Source organism: Sinocyclocheilus rhinocerous, unplaced genomic scaffold (genome assembly GCF_001515625.1).
Source record: "Sinocyclocheilus rhinocerous isolate Xijiao unplaced genomic scaffold, SAMN03320098_v1.1 scaffold1256, whole genome shotgun sequence".
NCBI lineage: Eukaryota > Metazoa > Chordata > Actinopteri > Cypriniformes > Cyprinidae > Sinocyclocheilus > Sinocyclocheilus rhinocerous.
This window is the reverse complement of record NW_015646445.1, coordinates 1,617,112-1,631,855: the sequence shown is the minus strand read 5'-3', so window position 1 is coordinate 1,631,855 and position 14,744 is coordinate 1,617,112. Positions and strand designations below refer to the sequence as shown.

The following is a 14,744-nucleotide window of genomic DNA, read 5'->3' as shown; positions in this document are numbered from 1 at the left end:
CACTCAAGACTGATATAAAAATTATAAACTTTATCTGGAGTACTACTTGTGCATTTCTTAAGCCTAAAATGTGTTTTAATGTCACTATTGATGAGGATTGTATGATCTTTGAATACTATCGGTCTTTATATTTAAAGTGTACCTGAAGTATACTTGCAATAGTTCCACTTCAGCACAATCAAATATATTTCAGTATATCTTTAGTTGCACTACTTGTGCATAATTAAGTGCATTAAGCACAAAATTAACTGTTCAAATTTAGCGGATACCAGTTTAACATACCAAAAGTACAAATGCAGGGTATTTTGTATTAAGTACTTTAAATATGAAAATGTATTTGTAGTATACTTAGCATGAAATAAATCCATTTCAAATAGATTTTAGTATATTTATTTTTTCACTAAGGTGATTTCTTAATTTTTTCTATTTTTGATTACACATTTTCACATTAACAAAAAATTACACAATATTAAAAATTGTAAAAATGTATCAAGCATATAATATTACATTATTTTACACATACAACACATAGATATAAATCAGCATATTAGAATGATTTCTGTAGGATTATGTGACACTAAAAACTGGAGTAATGGCTGCTTTGCCATCAAAGGAATACATTTCATTTTAAAATCTATTCAAATAGAACACAGTTTTTTTTTTTATAGTAAAATTTCATATTAAATGTGGTCTGAGAGACCATCTCATATGATTGTAAGCGCTTTGGGTGTACAGTAGTACATAGTAAAGCACTATATAAATGCCATTTATTCATTCAATCTTACTGTATTTTTTGATTAAATAAATCCAGTCCAGAGCATAAGAGACTTCTGTAAGTACTTTTCCATAAAATCATTTCCACTACGATACAAAATTATTATTTTATGTCCTCTAACAACTATTAATGTAATATTCATATTAATTTACAGTTGACTTATCAAATCAAAAGAATCTGTAAGCACATGTCAGAGATGCTTTTCCCATGCACACAGTGTGTGCCGGCTATTCATTTAGCTTCACGACCATAAGTAATTTTACACTTATATTGCTCTAGTTACTACCTGCAATCTAGGCCATTGCTCAAATCTGAATTTGTACGGCTGGACAGGGGCAGGCAGCTACAGGCTGTAGCAGGATGAGAGATGGTCTCATCCGTGTGAAATAGAGCCAAATCTGGCTGTCCAGTTATCATAATTTAACCTGGAACAAAGCTTGACAGAAACAGACACTCAGATTAAGATGTATTCCTATCTCTCTCTCGCTCTTCTCTCTCCGCCTCTCCCTGAATCATTTCTCTCTATAAGACTTCACATTAACCTCTAACACTGCCTCTGCATTCTGGTTTCAGTCTAGAAGCAACTTGCTGATTGCGATCATATATACCTCTGCTAAAAAAATCATAACTTGGCTTGTCACTACACCATGTTTTCAATGAAAACATCTCATCGCTACAAGAAGGAGTGTTGATAGATCTCAACACCCTTTTGATCTCATTCCCACTAAATAAAGGCTCACAAAAAACAATCCATCTATTCTTTTATATACAGTATGTCGACTCGAAATGTAAACACTTTCCTAATGCCAATTCATTTCATTCACTTGTGAATGTTCAATCTCCTTGCATACAGTTTCCTCCTCCATCCTTTCCTGAGTCAATAATAAAATGGCTCCTTGATGTAGTTATATCGATTTGTTTTCTTCGCTTGGTGGTAAATTAATTTGCGTCAATTACTTTGAGCTAAGCTCAGCTTGACCTTTTTAAGAGACTACTTTTCTTGTGGCTGCATAGAAATATGCTGCCTTTGTTTGAGAAAGCACATCAATTAGGCCTTCGACCAGAGAGAGTGAAGAAGCAAGTATCCCGGAGATCTGCAATTAAACATGCATTAAAGAGAAACGGCCATCAATGCACCTTTGGAGAAAAAGACCCAAAGACCTTTGGTGAATGACTCCTCAATTAGCCAAGAAACACATCAACAACTGTTTGCAGGGCATCAGCGTCAGAAGTGGTTGCTGACATCTAAAACGTGATTTAGCCAAAAACAACAACAATAACGTTACCACTCTAATGTGTCTTGCAATATCTGTGCGTGCAAAGGTTCTGCGCGATCCTCTTGCTCAATATTCTCGGGGTCTGAATCCGGCTCAAATTGATATGGCAATATTGACGCCATCTTTAACTATACCGGAGCAGACGGAACTTGCAGCTTCTTCATCAAACCCGGAACTAATCGAGCCGTTTGTGCCAGCCTGGGGAGAAAGATATTGTAATAATGTAAATTATGTGAAAAATAATACGTTTTTCGAATCACCAAGCATGAGAGCATGTTCTAGTACACCCCCAAAACAAAATCAAGACTTTGTAAAAGAGCATAATAGGACCCCTTTACTCCAAACAAAGTTTAATTATAGTTTTTATATCAGTAAAGTCTTGAGTGATATGTCAGTAAATATGTTAATAGATCTGAACTGTACTTAGTATGAAATAAATGGATTTTAAATATAATACTTTTTATTAGAATTTATTTGATTAAAAATACAGTAAAAACAGTAGTATTGTAAAATATTATTACAAATTTAAACATCTGTTTTCTATTTTAATATACTTTAAAATGTAATTCATTCCTGTGACGCAAAGCTGAATTCTCAGCATCATTACTCCAGTCTTCAGTGTCACATGACCCTTCAGAAATCATTCTAATATGTGACCCTGGAGCACAAAATCAGTCTTAAGTCGCTGGGGTATATTTGTAGCAATAGCCAAAAATACATTGTATGGGTCAAAATTATCGACTTTTATGCCAAAAATCATTAGGATATTAAGTAAAGATCAAGTTACATGAAGATATTTTGTAAATTTTGTACCGTAAATATATCAAAACTTACATTTTGTATTTATAATATGCATTGCTAAGAAGATGAAGTAGTGAAGAACAGATTTCCACTATTATGGAAAAGCCACCTAGTAAGAAGGATCTGGTCACACATTTAATGAGAATGAATGTCCACTTTTGGAAACAAACAGCCACAATTTCAATGCTCCCAAGCGAGGTATTGTTTCAAATCAACGGTTCTTCATCTGGTGCAGATCATTTATACTAACAATTCAAAATATCTACTATCATTTGTTATGGTGCAGTAACATCTAAAAGAATAAATTCTTATTTTGTAAGCAATTCATAGTTTCATGTTAGACATTGTTGCCTCCTGTTCAGGAAATATGTAGAATTCACCAATAACTCAATTTTAAAAAAAATGATCCTTATGACTGGTTTTGTGCTCCAGGGTCACATATGCTTATTCGTATTATTAATGCTGCTGAATATTTTTATGGAAATACCTTTTTCAGGATTCTTTGGTGAGTAGAAAGTTCAAAAGAACAGCATTTATTTGAAATAGACATATTTTTTAAAACGCCTTTGCTGTCACTTTTGACCAATTTATTGGATCCTTGCTGATTAAAACCATTACAAATCTTACTGTCTACAAAGTTGTGAATGGTATAGTGTACTTACCACATTTTCGGTTTGCTCCTAGGTCAGATAAGATACTAAATGAAGTAGTGAAGAACAGATTTCCACTATTATGGAAAAGCCTAGTAAGAAGGATCTGGTCACACATTTAATGAGAATGAATGTCCACTTTTGGAAACAAACAGCCACACTTTCAATGCTCCCAAGCGAGGTATTGTTTCAAATCAACGGTTCTTCATCTGGTGCAGATCATTTATACTAACAATTCAAAATATCTACTATCATTTGTTATGGTGCAGTAACATCTAAAAGAATAAATTCTTATTTTGTAAGCAATTCATAGTTTCATGTTAGACATTGTTGCCTCCTGTTCAGGAAATATGTAGAATTCACCAATAAAGAAAAATGAATTTCCCCTTTTCTGATCTTTTTGTGGACAGTAAGTACTTTGATTCAGAAAGGAAGCATTAAATTGATCAAAAGTGACAGTAAAGACATTTATAATGTTACAAACGATTTCCATTTCAAAAAATTCTGTGAACTTTCTATTCATCAACAAATCCAGAAACAACAACAACAACAACAACAACAAAAAATCCACAAAAAATATTCAGCATCACTGCTAAAAATTCAGCTTTGGCATCACATGAATAAATTACATTTTAAAACATATTTAAAAAGAAAATAGGTATATTAAAGAGTTCTCAACATGAAAAATAATCAGAAATGTTTCTTGAGCAGCAAATCAGCATATTAGAATGATTTCTGAAGATCATGTGACACTGAAGACTGCAGTATAATGATGCTGAAAATTCAGCTTTGCATCACAGAAATAAATTACATTTAAAAAGATTAAAACATTAAACAGTTAAATGTAATAATATTTCACAACATTACAGTTTTTACTGTATTTTTGATCAAATAAATGCAGCCTTGATGAGCAGAAGAGACTTCTTTGGAAATATGTAGAATTCACCAATAAAGAAAAATGAATTTCCCCTTTTCTGATCTTTTTGTGGACAGTAAGTACTTTGATTCAGAAAGGAAGCATTAAATTGATCAAAAGTGACAGTAAAGACATTTATAATGTTACAAACGATTTCCATTTCAAAAAATTCTGTGAACTTTCTATTCATCAACAAATCCAGAAACAACAACAACAACAACAACAACAAAAAATCCACAAAAAATATTCAGCATCACTGCTAAAAATTCAGCTTTGGCATCACATGAATAAATTACATTTTAAAACATATTTAAAAAGAAAATAGGTATATTAAAGAGTTCTCAACATGAAAAATAATCAGAAATGTTTCTTGAGCAGCAAATCAGCATATTAGAATGATTTCTGAAGATCATGTGACACTGAAGACTGCAGTATAATGATGCTGAAAATTCAGCTTTGCATCACAGAAATAAATTACATTTAAAAAGATTAAAACATTAAACAGTTAAATGTAATAATATTTCACAACATTACAGTTTTTACTGTATTTTTGATCAAATAAATGCAGCCTTAAGCATAAGAGATAAAACATTGAAAAAATCCTACCAACTTTCAATCGGTAGTGTATATGTATTTTAGCACTGCACAAGAGATGAGGCAAACACATTTTACAGTGTTAAATGCAAAACTGTGACACTGAGGACTGTGAGCAGACATGTTCAGTTTAATTTTTCATGTTTCTTACCAAACAAGGAGTCTATGAATGATTTACCATGATTCTACCCTGTTCTACCTACGTGTTAAAGAAATCATTGCAATTATGTTTCCATATAATAGGCGTATAACAGGACCTTCCCCTCATGCAGCATGAGGGTCAGATTTGTGATGCCTTGGATTATGCAAGTTACACAGAGATATCTTAGATAACACATGTTTGTGTACAGGAGCGTGAATGATTGTGTTTATCAGGGATGCAAGCGGAAGCATTACTGCCAAGACGAATGCACACAATGAATCGTGATTTACACACAGTTTGAATCACAACAACTTCAAGAGGCTTCAGAATAGCAACTGCAAGACAACCTCCATCATCTGCAATGGCCTAAAATTAGACCCATCAGTGTGAAAAAAAGCAAGTTTTGTCCAGGATATTTTCAAAATTTCACATTTTAGCTTTAGTTTTTTGGTAGCTGACCACCATTAACCACAACAAACCACACTAAGTTTCAAAAGAAAAGCTGGATAAGGTTATCTCGTCTCAATCACTGGATCTGTGCTTTGGGTTATGTTCTAAATATTACCAGTTAATAAGAATTAACAATTATTCATTATTATTATAATCTTATTAACAATTAATAAGAATAACTTCTTATGAATGACCATTAATATTCCAGTGCTGTTTCTAAGGTTGTTTCCCCCCATATAAAATGCCCCTGCACTGTTGTTGCATTATTCACATTCCTACCATTAACACTATCCTAGTGGGCCGGGATACTATTCCACATAGTAATATTTTCAAAACACAATGCTTTTTCACTGCTAGCTATTGACTCTATTAATGTGATTCTCTCCTGAAGGGCATTGTAATGCTAAAATGTGGGAAGTGATTCAGCCACTGGGCTATTTATAAACCCCTTTCCTTTGTATACCGCCATCTGAAAATCAACCCTGCAGTGTAGTTGGTTTTAAAGGACCATGACATTTATGGCAGGACAAATCAAAGTAGCAAATAAGGTCGCAGCTTGTTGCGTACCACCCCAAATGTTCTTTTTCCTCCAGATATAGGAAATATATCAAAGAACAGAGTGAATGTTTTCAAATATCTTGTGAACATTTTCCTAATTGTTCACCCCAAAATGAAACTTCAGTCATGATGTACACTTATTTTGTTCTATATGTTTCTTTTTTCTGTTGAACATGGTAAAAGACGCTGTTTTTTATCCATAAAATGAAAGTTTAACTTTCATTGTAGAACACAGGGTTCTGATATTTAACTAAAACAAAAGGCATTTAAAAATTGTTACTTGAAATTAAAAAAGGGGGGGTTACTAAAATAATATAAAACATTTAAATTGTTTACATAAAATACAATATTAACATTTAGTCTAACTTGATGCATAAAACTGAAACTGAAATTAAAAGAATATAAAAAATAGAATAATAAATAATAATCATATAACCAAAAACATATTTTTACATAAACATAAACATATTTATATAAAAATAAATTATATAAACATAAAAACAAAACTTAATAAAAATGGCAAAAACTTAAAATTACTAAAACTTTAACAAAAATTTTAATTAAAACTAGAATAGAATAGAATAGAATAGAATAGAACACTGGCAAAAGCCAAATGCATCAGGCAGAAATAAAAACATCAACCTAACTTTATGTATAACTCAAATTAAAACTGAAATAATAATTACTAAACACTATATAAACATTAAAAAGCACATCAACTTAATAAAAATAATGATAACATACAACAAAATTACTAAAACTTTAACAAAAATTAAACTGCATATGTTCATGGATGCAATAATATAATATGATATATGATATGATATGATATGATATGATGATATAAAGATAAGACTGGCAGAAACCAAATGCATCAGACAGAAGTTAAATTGAAGCTTTTTTTAAATAGGAGTGTGAGACAGACTAGAACAAATGCCTTCGCACACTGCGGCTCAACGTCTATTCTTATCTCAACCTCCAAGGGCATGTTCTGTGTTTAAAGTCACTGCAGCACACTCACTTTTTGGGCCTGTAGTCCGGAATGTTCCTGTCCAAGGAGATGCGGTCGCTCAGCTGGGCGTTGTAGCCGTACTCCTCGTACCTTCCTTCGCTCTCTCGGCTGTCCTCCCCCAACGTGGCAGCTGCACCGCCCTCTCCCAGACCTCCAGGACCCTCCACCAGACCCATGGGCTTGGATAGACCTGCCAAGCAATGTGGGGAAAAACAGGTTTGACTTCGGTTAACATGACAAAGGTCAGGATATCCCATAAGAACGGTGAAGCGAAACTGGGTTCATGTGGGAGAACCCACCGGTGACACGCAAATCAAAACTGCTGAACAAGATTACAGAGCGATAATTGGATGTTGGACACCAAGACACCACCTTCGCCTTTTGTCACCTCTTTCATACAGACCTCCCGGGGGGAAAAGGTGGAAAGCAAGTGAACTGTGTTTAAAGGGTTGTCAGTACAGAGTTAGACTTCTTTCCCTTTGGAAATACACCTAAAACGTCTAATCTGTTCTCTGGCTCTATGCTAATTAGAATGGGACTGATGCGGGGGTTGTTTCCGGCACATCAAATGCTGTGCAGTTTGACACCCAAAGAATATGACAAAAAAGAATAAATCCACTATATCCGATAGTGAGCGCCATACGGTTGTTCTTAATTACAATCATTAGTCTTTCCGTTCAATATTCGTGAACTGCTGAAGTTTTTGGTCGGAATAATTGACACGTTATTTGAAAGCCAGGATTCAAGCCTTTGCTGTGCTCTTTAAAAGAGATGAAACAAGTGTAACAGACTTGTTAGAGATGCCGTTTCATTTTGACATTTAAAAGAGCAAAATGATGTGTTTCACTGCATTATTAATGACTACATAACATTTCTATCACGTTTCTGAAATAAGTGCATGATCCAAGGATGTTCATTTTAAAGCCTTGAATTACAAAAGCTTTTATCACATGTTTCTAAGATGATTCTGCATTAAAAGACAGAAATACCTTGTAGTTGATTATATTTTACTTGCTCTTTTCCTAAACTGTGCAACTGCACTTCAGAATATCAACCTGCATTAAAAAATGATTTAATAATAGTTCAAATGTGGCATGTTTGAAGATGCCAAGCAAAGCATGTATACGACTGTACATTCTATATTAATGTTGCTACTCAGCTTGGCAACCAGCCTAGTTATCTAATACTTGGCCGATATTTTTTAGCTAATCAATATTATTATTAGACATTTATATAATAACATCTTAGTCTTATCATTATGCTTTTGTTGTCATATTTTAAAAGCAATATGCAATAAATGTATTCTCAAGAGAGTGCGTATATAATACATACAGTAAATGCAGTTTAGAACTACCCAAAATAATGCATAAAATTAATTTAAAAATACATTACGTAATCAGTGAAGTATTCAGAAAAGTTTTAGTAGCAATCAAAACTATTAAAAGTAATTTTTGTCACATAACATATTACAAAAATGCTGTTTTATTACAAATAACATTAGATAAAAAAAACTAGATGAAAATTAGAAACGTTTTCTTGGCAAGCAAATAAGTTTAAGTACTAAAATTACTTTATTACTATAAATATTCAAAATGAGTTAAATATAAATGTTGAAAAATATAGTAATCATAGTTTATAATTATACTAAAACATTTCATTTTTATTGCGCTCAGGAAATTATATTTCATGAAGCTCTCTCATCATGACTCCGGATGTCCATGTTTCTCAAGACCACACAGTTGAAATCCAGTCCACCAGGCAAAGAGCTTCTTTGATCGTGAGGTTATCCTTTCACAAACATCATTAGAATGTATATGTTGAGAAGGTCTGCTTGGATAGTACTGCTCTGCGGGGTAACCATGCTTTGCAACCGAACGTAGAAATTGTGTCTTGAAATCTAAACTGGTCGGTTCCACAAACAGCAGTTGGTGCAGCATTAAAGGAACACTCCACTATTTTTGAAAATAGGCTAATTTTCCAACTCTCCTAGAGTTAAACAGTTGAGTTTTACCGTTTTCGAATCCATTCAGCCGATCTCCGGGTCTGGTGGTAGCACTTTTAGCTGTAGCTTAGCATAGATCATTGAATCTGATTAGACCGTTAGCATCTCGCTCAAAAATGACCAAAGAGTTTCTATGTTTTTCCTATTTAAAACTTGACTCTTCTGTAGTTACATCGTGTACTAAGACTGACTGAAAATTAAAAGTTGCGATTTTTTACCAGACCCGGAGATCGGCTGAATGGATTCGAAAACGGTAAAACTCAACTGTTTAACTCTAGGAGAGTTGGAAAATTAGCCTATTTTCAAAAATAGTGGAGTGTTCCTTTAAAGCCTATTCCACCATCAACCCTATAAACCAGACTTGCACCACAAACGGCTCCGTCCCAGCTGATCTACATAAAGCACCTTTCCTCCTGGCAGTCGGGACCTCCCACAGTGTTGACTTGTCTTGGAGGCTGAGTTCTTGGATCATGAGGTTTTCTCGCAAGCTGGAGCTGAAATGGTAATGTCTCTCTGTGAGGGTTTGTGTCTCTTTCACTGTCATTGTTATTGCCATTGTCTCGAAGGCTGCCTCTGTTGGCTGTTTTGAGAGAATTCTATTACATAGAGGCCTGGCATTTTGACACTAATCCCTAAGAGCCAGCTGTCTATGGCAGAGAGAAACTGCATATCACACTGACTTAATGCAGCATTCTGCTAATACAACACAAAATGTTGAGGAGCAACATCATATTTTCATGAACATACAGTTCGAAAAGTTATCAAATAACATTTTCTCCAACAATCTCATGATATAACAAAAAAACAAAACAGTCTTAAGCTGGTTTAGAGGGTTTTGGCCAATTGTCAAGTGCTGGCCAACCAACTAAGCCAGCTGAAAACCAACTTGGCTGGGTTTTCTAAACCAAAGATGTCCAGTCATGCTTCTGATGGGCTGATGTTCTGCAGAGTTTAACTCCAACCAGCTTGCATGTAAGTTTGTGGTTGTTGTGTCTCATTTCGAAGGGCGCGTCCTTTGGAGGTTGCATTTTTTAATTAATATCAAAGACTTATGCACTCTCTCTGTATATATTATGAAAACTGGTAAATCAAACAAAAAATATTACGAGCGAAATTCCTAATAGAAGCCTAATTCCAATGATTCCAAATTGCAATAATGTTTCTCTATTAAAACAACAGCGGTTGAGTAAGTGTATTTATTCAGCAACCACAATCGCAAACAATATAGTCGAGATCTCATGACAGAACACAGACTGGCTGAATATCTGACATGGAGATCGCTAAACTTCAGCTTACTTGTTTGTCTTTGTTTTCAGATCATTGTCGGCGCTTTCATAATGAAGAGCGAGCATGTGGGCAAAAAACACTGGGCAGAAAATGAATCCTTTAAACAGAGAAGCTCTGATTTGAGGATTTGAACTCTTGATATCTGGCAACCGCACACAAAAAAGCTGGCATAGTAGAGGTAAGTACAGCAGTCCACAATAATATTTTGTCTCCTTTTTTTTTGACGAAAATAAAAAGAGATTTTTATTTTTTTAAATACATTTTAGTCTCGTCTTTTATCGTCAACGATATTGCATGTTAATATAGTCACAGTTATCGTCCATCGACCTAATTTTTGTCTCATCATTGTCTCGTTTTAATCATAGGAAAAAAGCTCATCAACATACATTTTTCATCATAGTTTTTGTTAACAGAATTAATACTAAATGACAGTAATTTATGCCTCAAATGAAATAACAGCACATTTTATATTGGCTACTTTTCTAAAATGAGACATCCTCGATGACGTACACGGCGAGTATAATGCAACCTCCAGAGGACGCAGACTACGAAATTAAGCCACAACTACAAACTTCCTGGCAAGTGCATTCGAGCTGGAGCTAAACTCTGGTACAGGTGGGTTTAACTGGGGTTCACGCCATGTCATAATTACCGTAATTTCTAACCTAAGTTCTAGTTGGAGCTGTCCAAGTCCTCAGACTCAGAATTCTGCGTTTCTATGGTACCCTCATTGCCTAAGAAGCACCGAAATGAATCTGCAGCAGTCAGGTGGTTCAGCGGTCACATGGTCCAAATCATCTGTAAGTTATAATTACAAGTTTCATGTGTATGTGAATGCTTTGGCATTGATAGTGTTGCCACATAGATGCATAATTCCAAGTCTGACTCTGAGTGTTATTATCTTGCAATTATAATATAATTACGATATGACGTGAACACAGCTTAAACTCTGCAGCACAGTGGACACCCCTGATCTAGACCTCTGAACACCAATTTATCCAGGCTGGGAGACCATCTAAACCATCTTAAACCAACTAAGACAAAAAAAAAAAAAAAACAGCTGGTTTAAGCAGGGCTGGCAATTTAACAAATGCCTCTACAATCTTAAAAACAAAAGTATCTTTATTGGCATAGATCAGGGGTGGCGAACGTCGGTCCTGGAGAGCCGCAGCCCTGCAGAGTTTTGCTTCAACCCTAATCAAACACACATGAACAAGCTAATCAAGGTCTGAAGGGTTACTAGAAAGCTACAGGCAGGCGAGTTTTAATTAGGGTTGGAGCTGTACTCTGCAGGGCTGCGGCTCTCAGGACCAGAGCTCGCCACCGCTGGCATAGATGATTCCATGGAGAACCTTTACCATCCATAGAACCATTCCATGCACAAAATGTTCTTTATAGTAGAAAATGGTTATTTAGATGATTTAAATGTTCTTCAAAAAAAATTTTTGTTTATTTTAAAGAAACGTTCTTTGGGCAACCAAAAAAAGGTTCTTTGGGCAAACAAAAAACTTTTGGAACCTTTATTTGTAAGAGTGTATGAAAGTAGATTTAGGGATTTGCAACCTCCAAACTAACTAGTTAACTGACTTCCTCAAATTATTTTAGTGGCTGCTAATAAATTTGGCAAAGGAGATTTTTTCCCCCTGCTGTTCAGCTCAAAGTCGCTACTTAATCTCCGTCTATGTAAATGTGCGTGTGCATGCATGTGATCGCTGATAATAATACGCTTTGAAGGCTGTAAAGAGACAGCAGTGATTACAGTGAGCCGTAGAAATTAAGTTACAAAGACCAAAGGAAACAGGCTCTGTTTGTGGATGAGCAATTACTCTGTTTTCTTCCCTTAAAAAGAAAATCTACAGTACTCTTGCCATTATTTCAACCTCCAAACGAAAAGAGCATGATAGAGACTGGTGATTTGGAAGCTTCTAGTTTACAAATCCCCAGTAATAAGATAAACATGAAGTCTAGAAACTAATCAGCAGCTGCTTCTAAAACATTAGCACTGCTCTACATGAAGATTGACATAAATACATCAATTTATGAAATGCAGGTCACTAAAAAAAGCAACAACCAAGTAACATTGTTTAATGATGTCGCAGATCTGCACACAATCACAATTCAAAGTGAACACCTCTTAAAGATCCCATGATATAATATTAAAATATCTGTTAGCTTTAAGGTAATCTGCATACTATTCCTAAGAGAAATAAAATAGTATAAAAAAAATAATAATAATCTAAAATAATAAAATAAAATGTATACTTATTTATTTTAGGACATATATAAAATTTACAGACTTCTTATGTGGAAAAAATGGAGTAAAAAAATGATAATTTGGTCTGCCCTTAGAAATATACAAATTTATGTCATGTTTAAATCATGGTTTTGTCTGGCTGCGACGTAAACTAAATCCTAAGAGATATTGTAACTCTCTGATGCATCATCATTCATTCAACTCACCTTTGATGATGACCTTTTACATTTCACATGATTCTATATGACTTCCTTCTTTATATGAAATTTTGCTTTTGATGAAAATATTAATTCAACATGGCTGACTGAAAATGTTCTATAGCAATGGCAAGACAAGTAATTCAAAATACACGGTTTTAATAAAAAGAAAGAAAATGGGAATGATCATTATTATTGTTTTGAATAACAGTTCTTTCCCTGTCATTCATGCATCAGATGAAAAAAATGCACTGACCCAACTTTCTGTTATACATCAGCACTGGAATTGTAATTTTGCTCCATTCCTTTCTGCTTCATGCAGTCAATAAAAACACATTTGCTCATATTAACAAAGTAAAAAAATAATGTATAGTTAGGTCTCAAAATTTGTACTTTGTCTGCTAAAAATATAGGACACCTTTTGTTCTGAAAAAGTGAAGGATGTGTGTCTAAAATTCATGATCTCTGATTAGAGGGATAGAGTAACTCTCTTACTCTTACATTCTCTCTCTTACAGTAATGGACTGGGCTTTCCAGACTCATTATTTTAACAGGCTGCTCAGCAGTCTGTCTTTGAGAAATGGCTTATGAACACATCCTGTTAGCTACTTTGTGCAAAAGCTTTGAATTTCTTGACAGATAGCTGCAATTCAGATAGCTCACTTTCTTTTAGAAGCGCATTCTGTGCATGTGTACTTAGGCAGTTCAGAAACATGAATACTTCACTCATGATAAGCTATTACCGTGCTGAAAGCCAAGATACAGATCCAAGCCCAGAGGAACTTCGAGGTTACTGTTTTATAGCTCACAAGACTTAACTAAGTCGGCAGTTTAAGTTTAAGTTTAAATCTGGGAACTGGGAAACATCAGAACATTTTTCTCTCCATGTAATCTCATAGCTGTCAAAGAGAATGTATTATAAACAAATCTATAAAAAATTATATTAAAACAATAATATATTACGTTAATTATATATGGTTTTCAACAATATAAAAAAAAAACACTGTAACATTTAATATAATATAATGTAAAGTTGTTATTTTTGGGGGGGGAAATTTTCACATTCGGTCATATCCATTTAATTATAATACAATTTCTAAACCCGTCTGAACAAAACACTATAAAAACACCTTTTACCATGCATGCACGTTGTTTGTGAACAATGTACTATAAACAACATCAACAACCGACACAGGTCACGACCCCTTCAGCCACTGCCTCGACCAATGCGGTTTAATCCGCTCTGTGTTTGTGAAGGTCTTTCAGCCATCCGTTCCTGATCTAGCCGTGATCCTACGAGTCATGTTTATCTCCTACTTTCTCGTAAAGTGCTCTGACAGCATTCAGGCCCGCTGCACTTCACTCAGAATTGCTTTAAATTATGTAACCCGATTTGAAAAGAAAATAAATGTTCTTACTGACCTTCTATGAATTGTGGGATAAGAGATACTCCTTTCTGAGGTGATTTAGGGGCTGAATGAATACAAAAATGCGTGTCAAAACTGATGCTAGTGCAGCATAAATATTCATGAGGAAAATGTGGTTAAGGGGACTGAATGGCAGGATTGGACAGTCCCCTTAGAGTCCACTGTGAATGCATCAGACACTAAAATGTGCTGGGCCATAAAGCATCGATGGTAGTGAAATACCTACTCAGAAGTAGTGCTGGGTGGTATGACCAAAAATGTATATCACGGTATTTTTCAAAATTATACCGGTTTCACGGTACATGACGGTATTTTTTTTTTCATGCATGACCGGGTGTTAACCATATTTTCTACTGATTGTGAGAGGAAATACTGCAGTATATTGACTTAGAATGCCCTATT

The 14,744-nt window shown here is 34.5% G+C and overlaps 1 protein-coding gene across 1 annotated transcript in view; it reads right to left on the bottom strand.

Annotated features, from left to right (window-relative positions):
- galnt9 (polypeptide N-acetylgalactosaminyltransferase 9) overlaps positions 1–14,744 on the bottom strand; it is a 92,575-nt gene that overhangs the window by 71,780 nt on the left and 6,051 nt on the right. Inside the window, exon 2 of the mRNA XM_016511914.1 lies at positions 7,185–7,365. Coding sequence (XP_016367400.1) covers positions 7,185–7,365 — 181 coding nt within the window. The remainder of the gene's footprint in view (positions 1–7,184; positions 7,366–14,744) is intronic.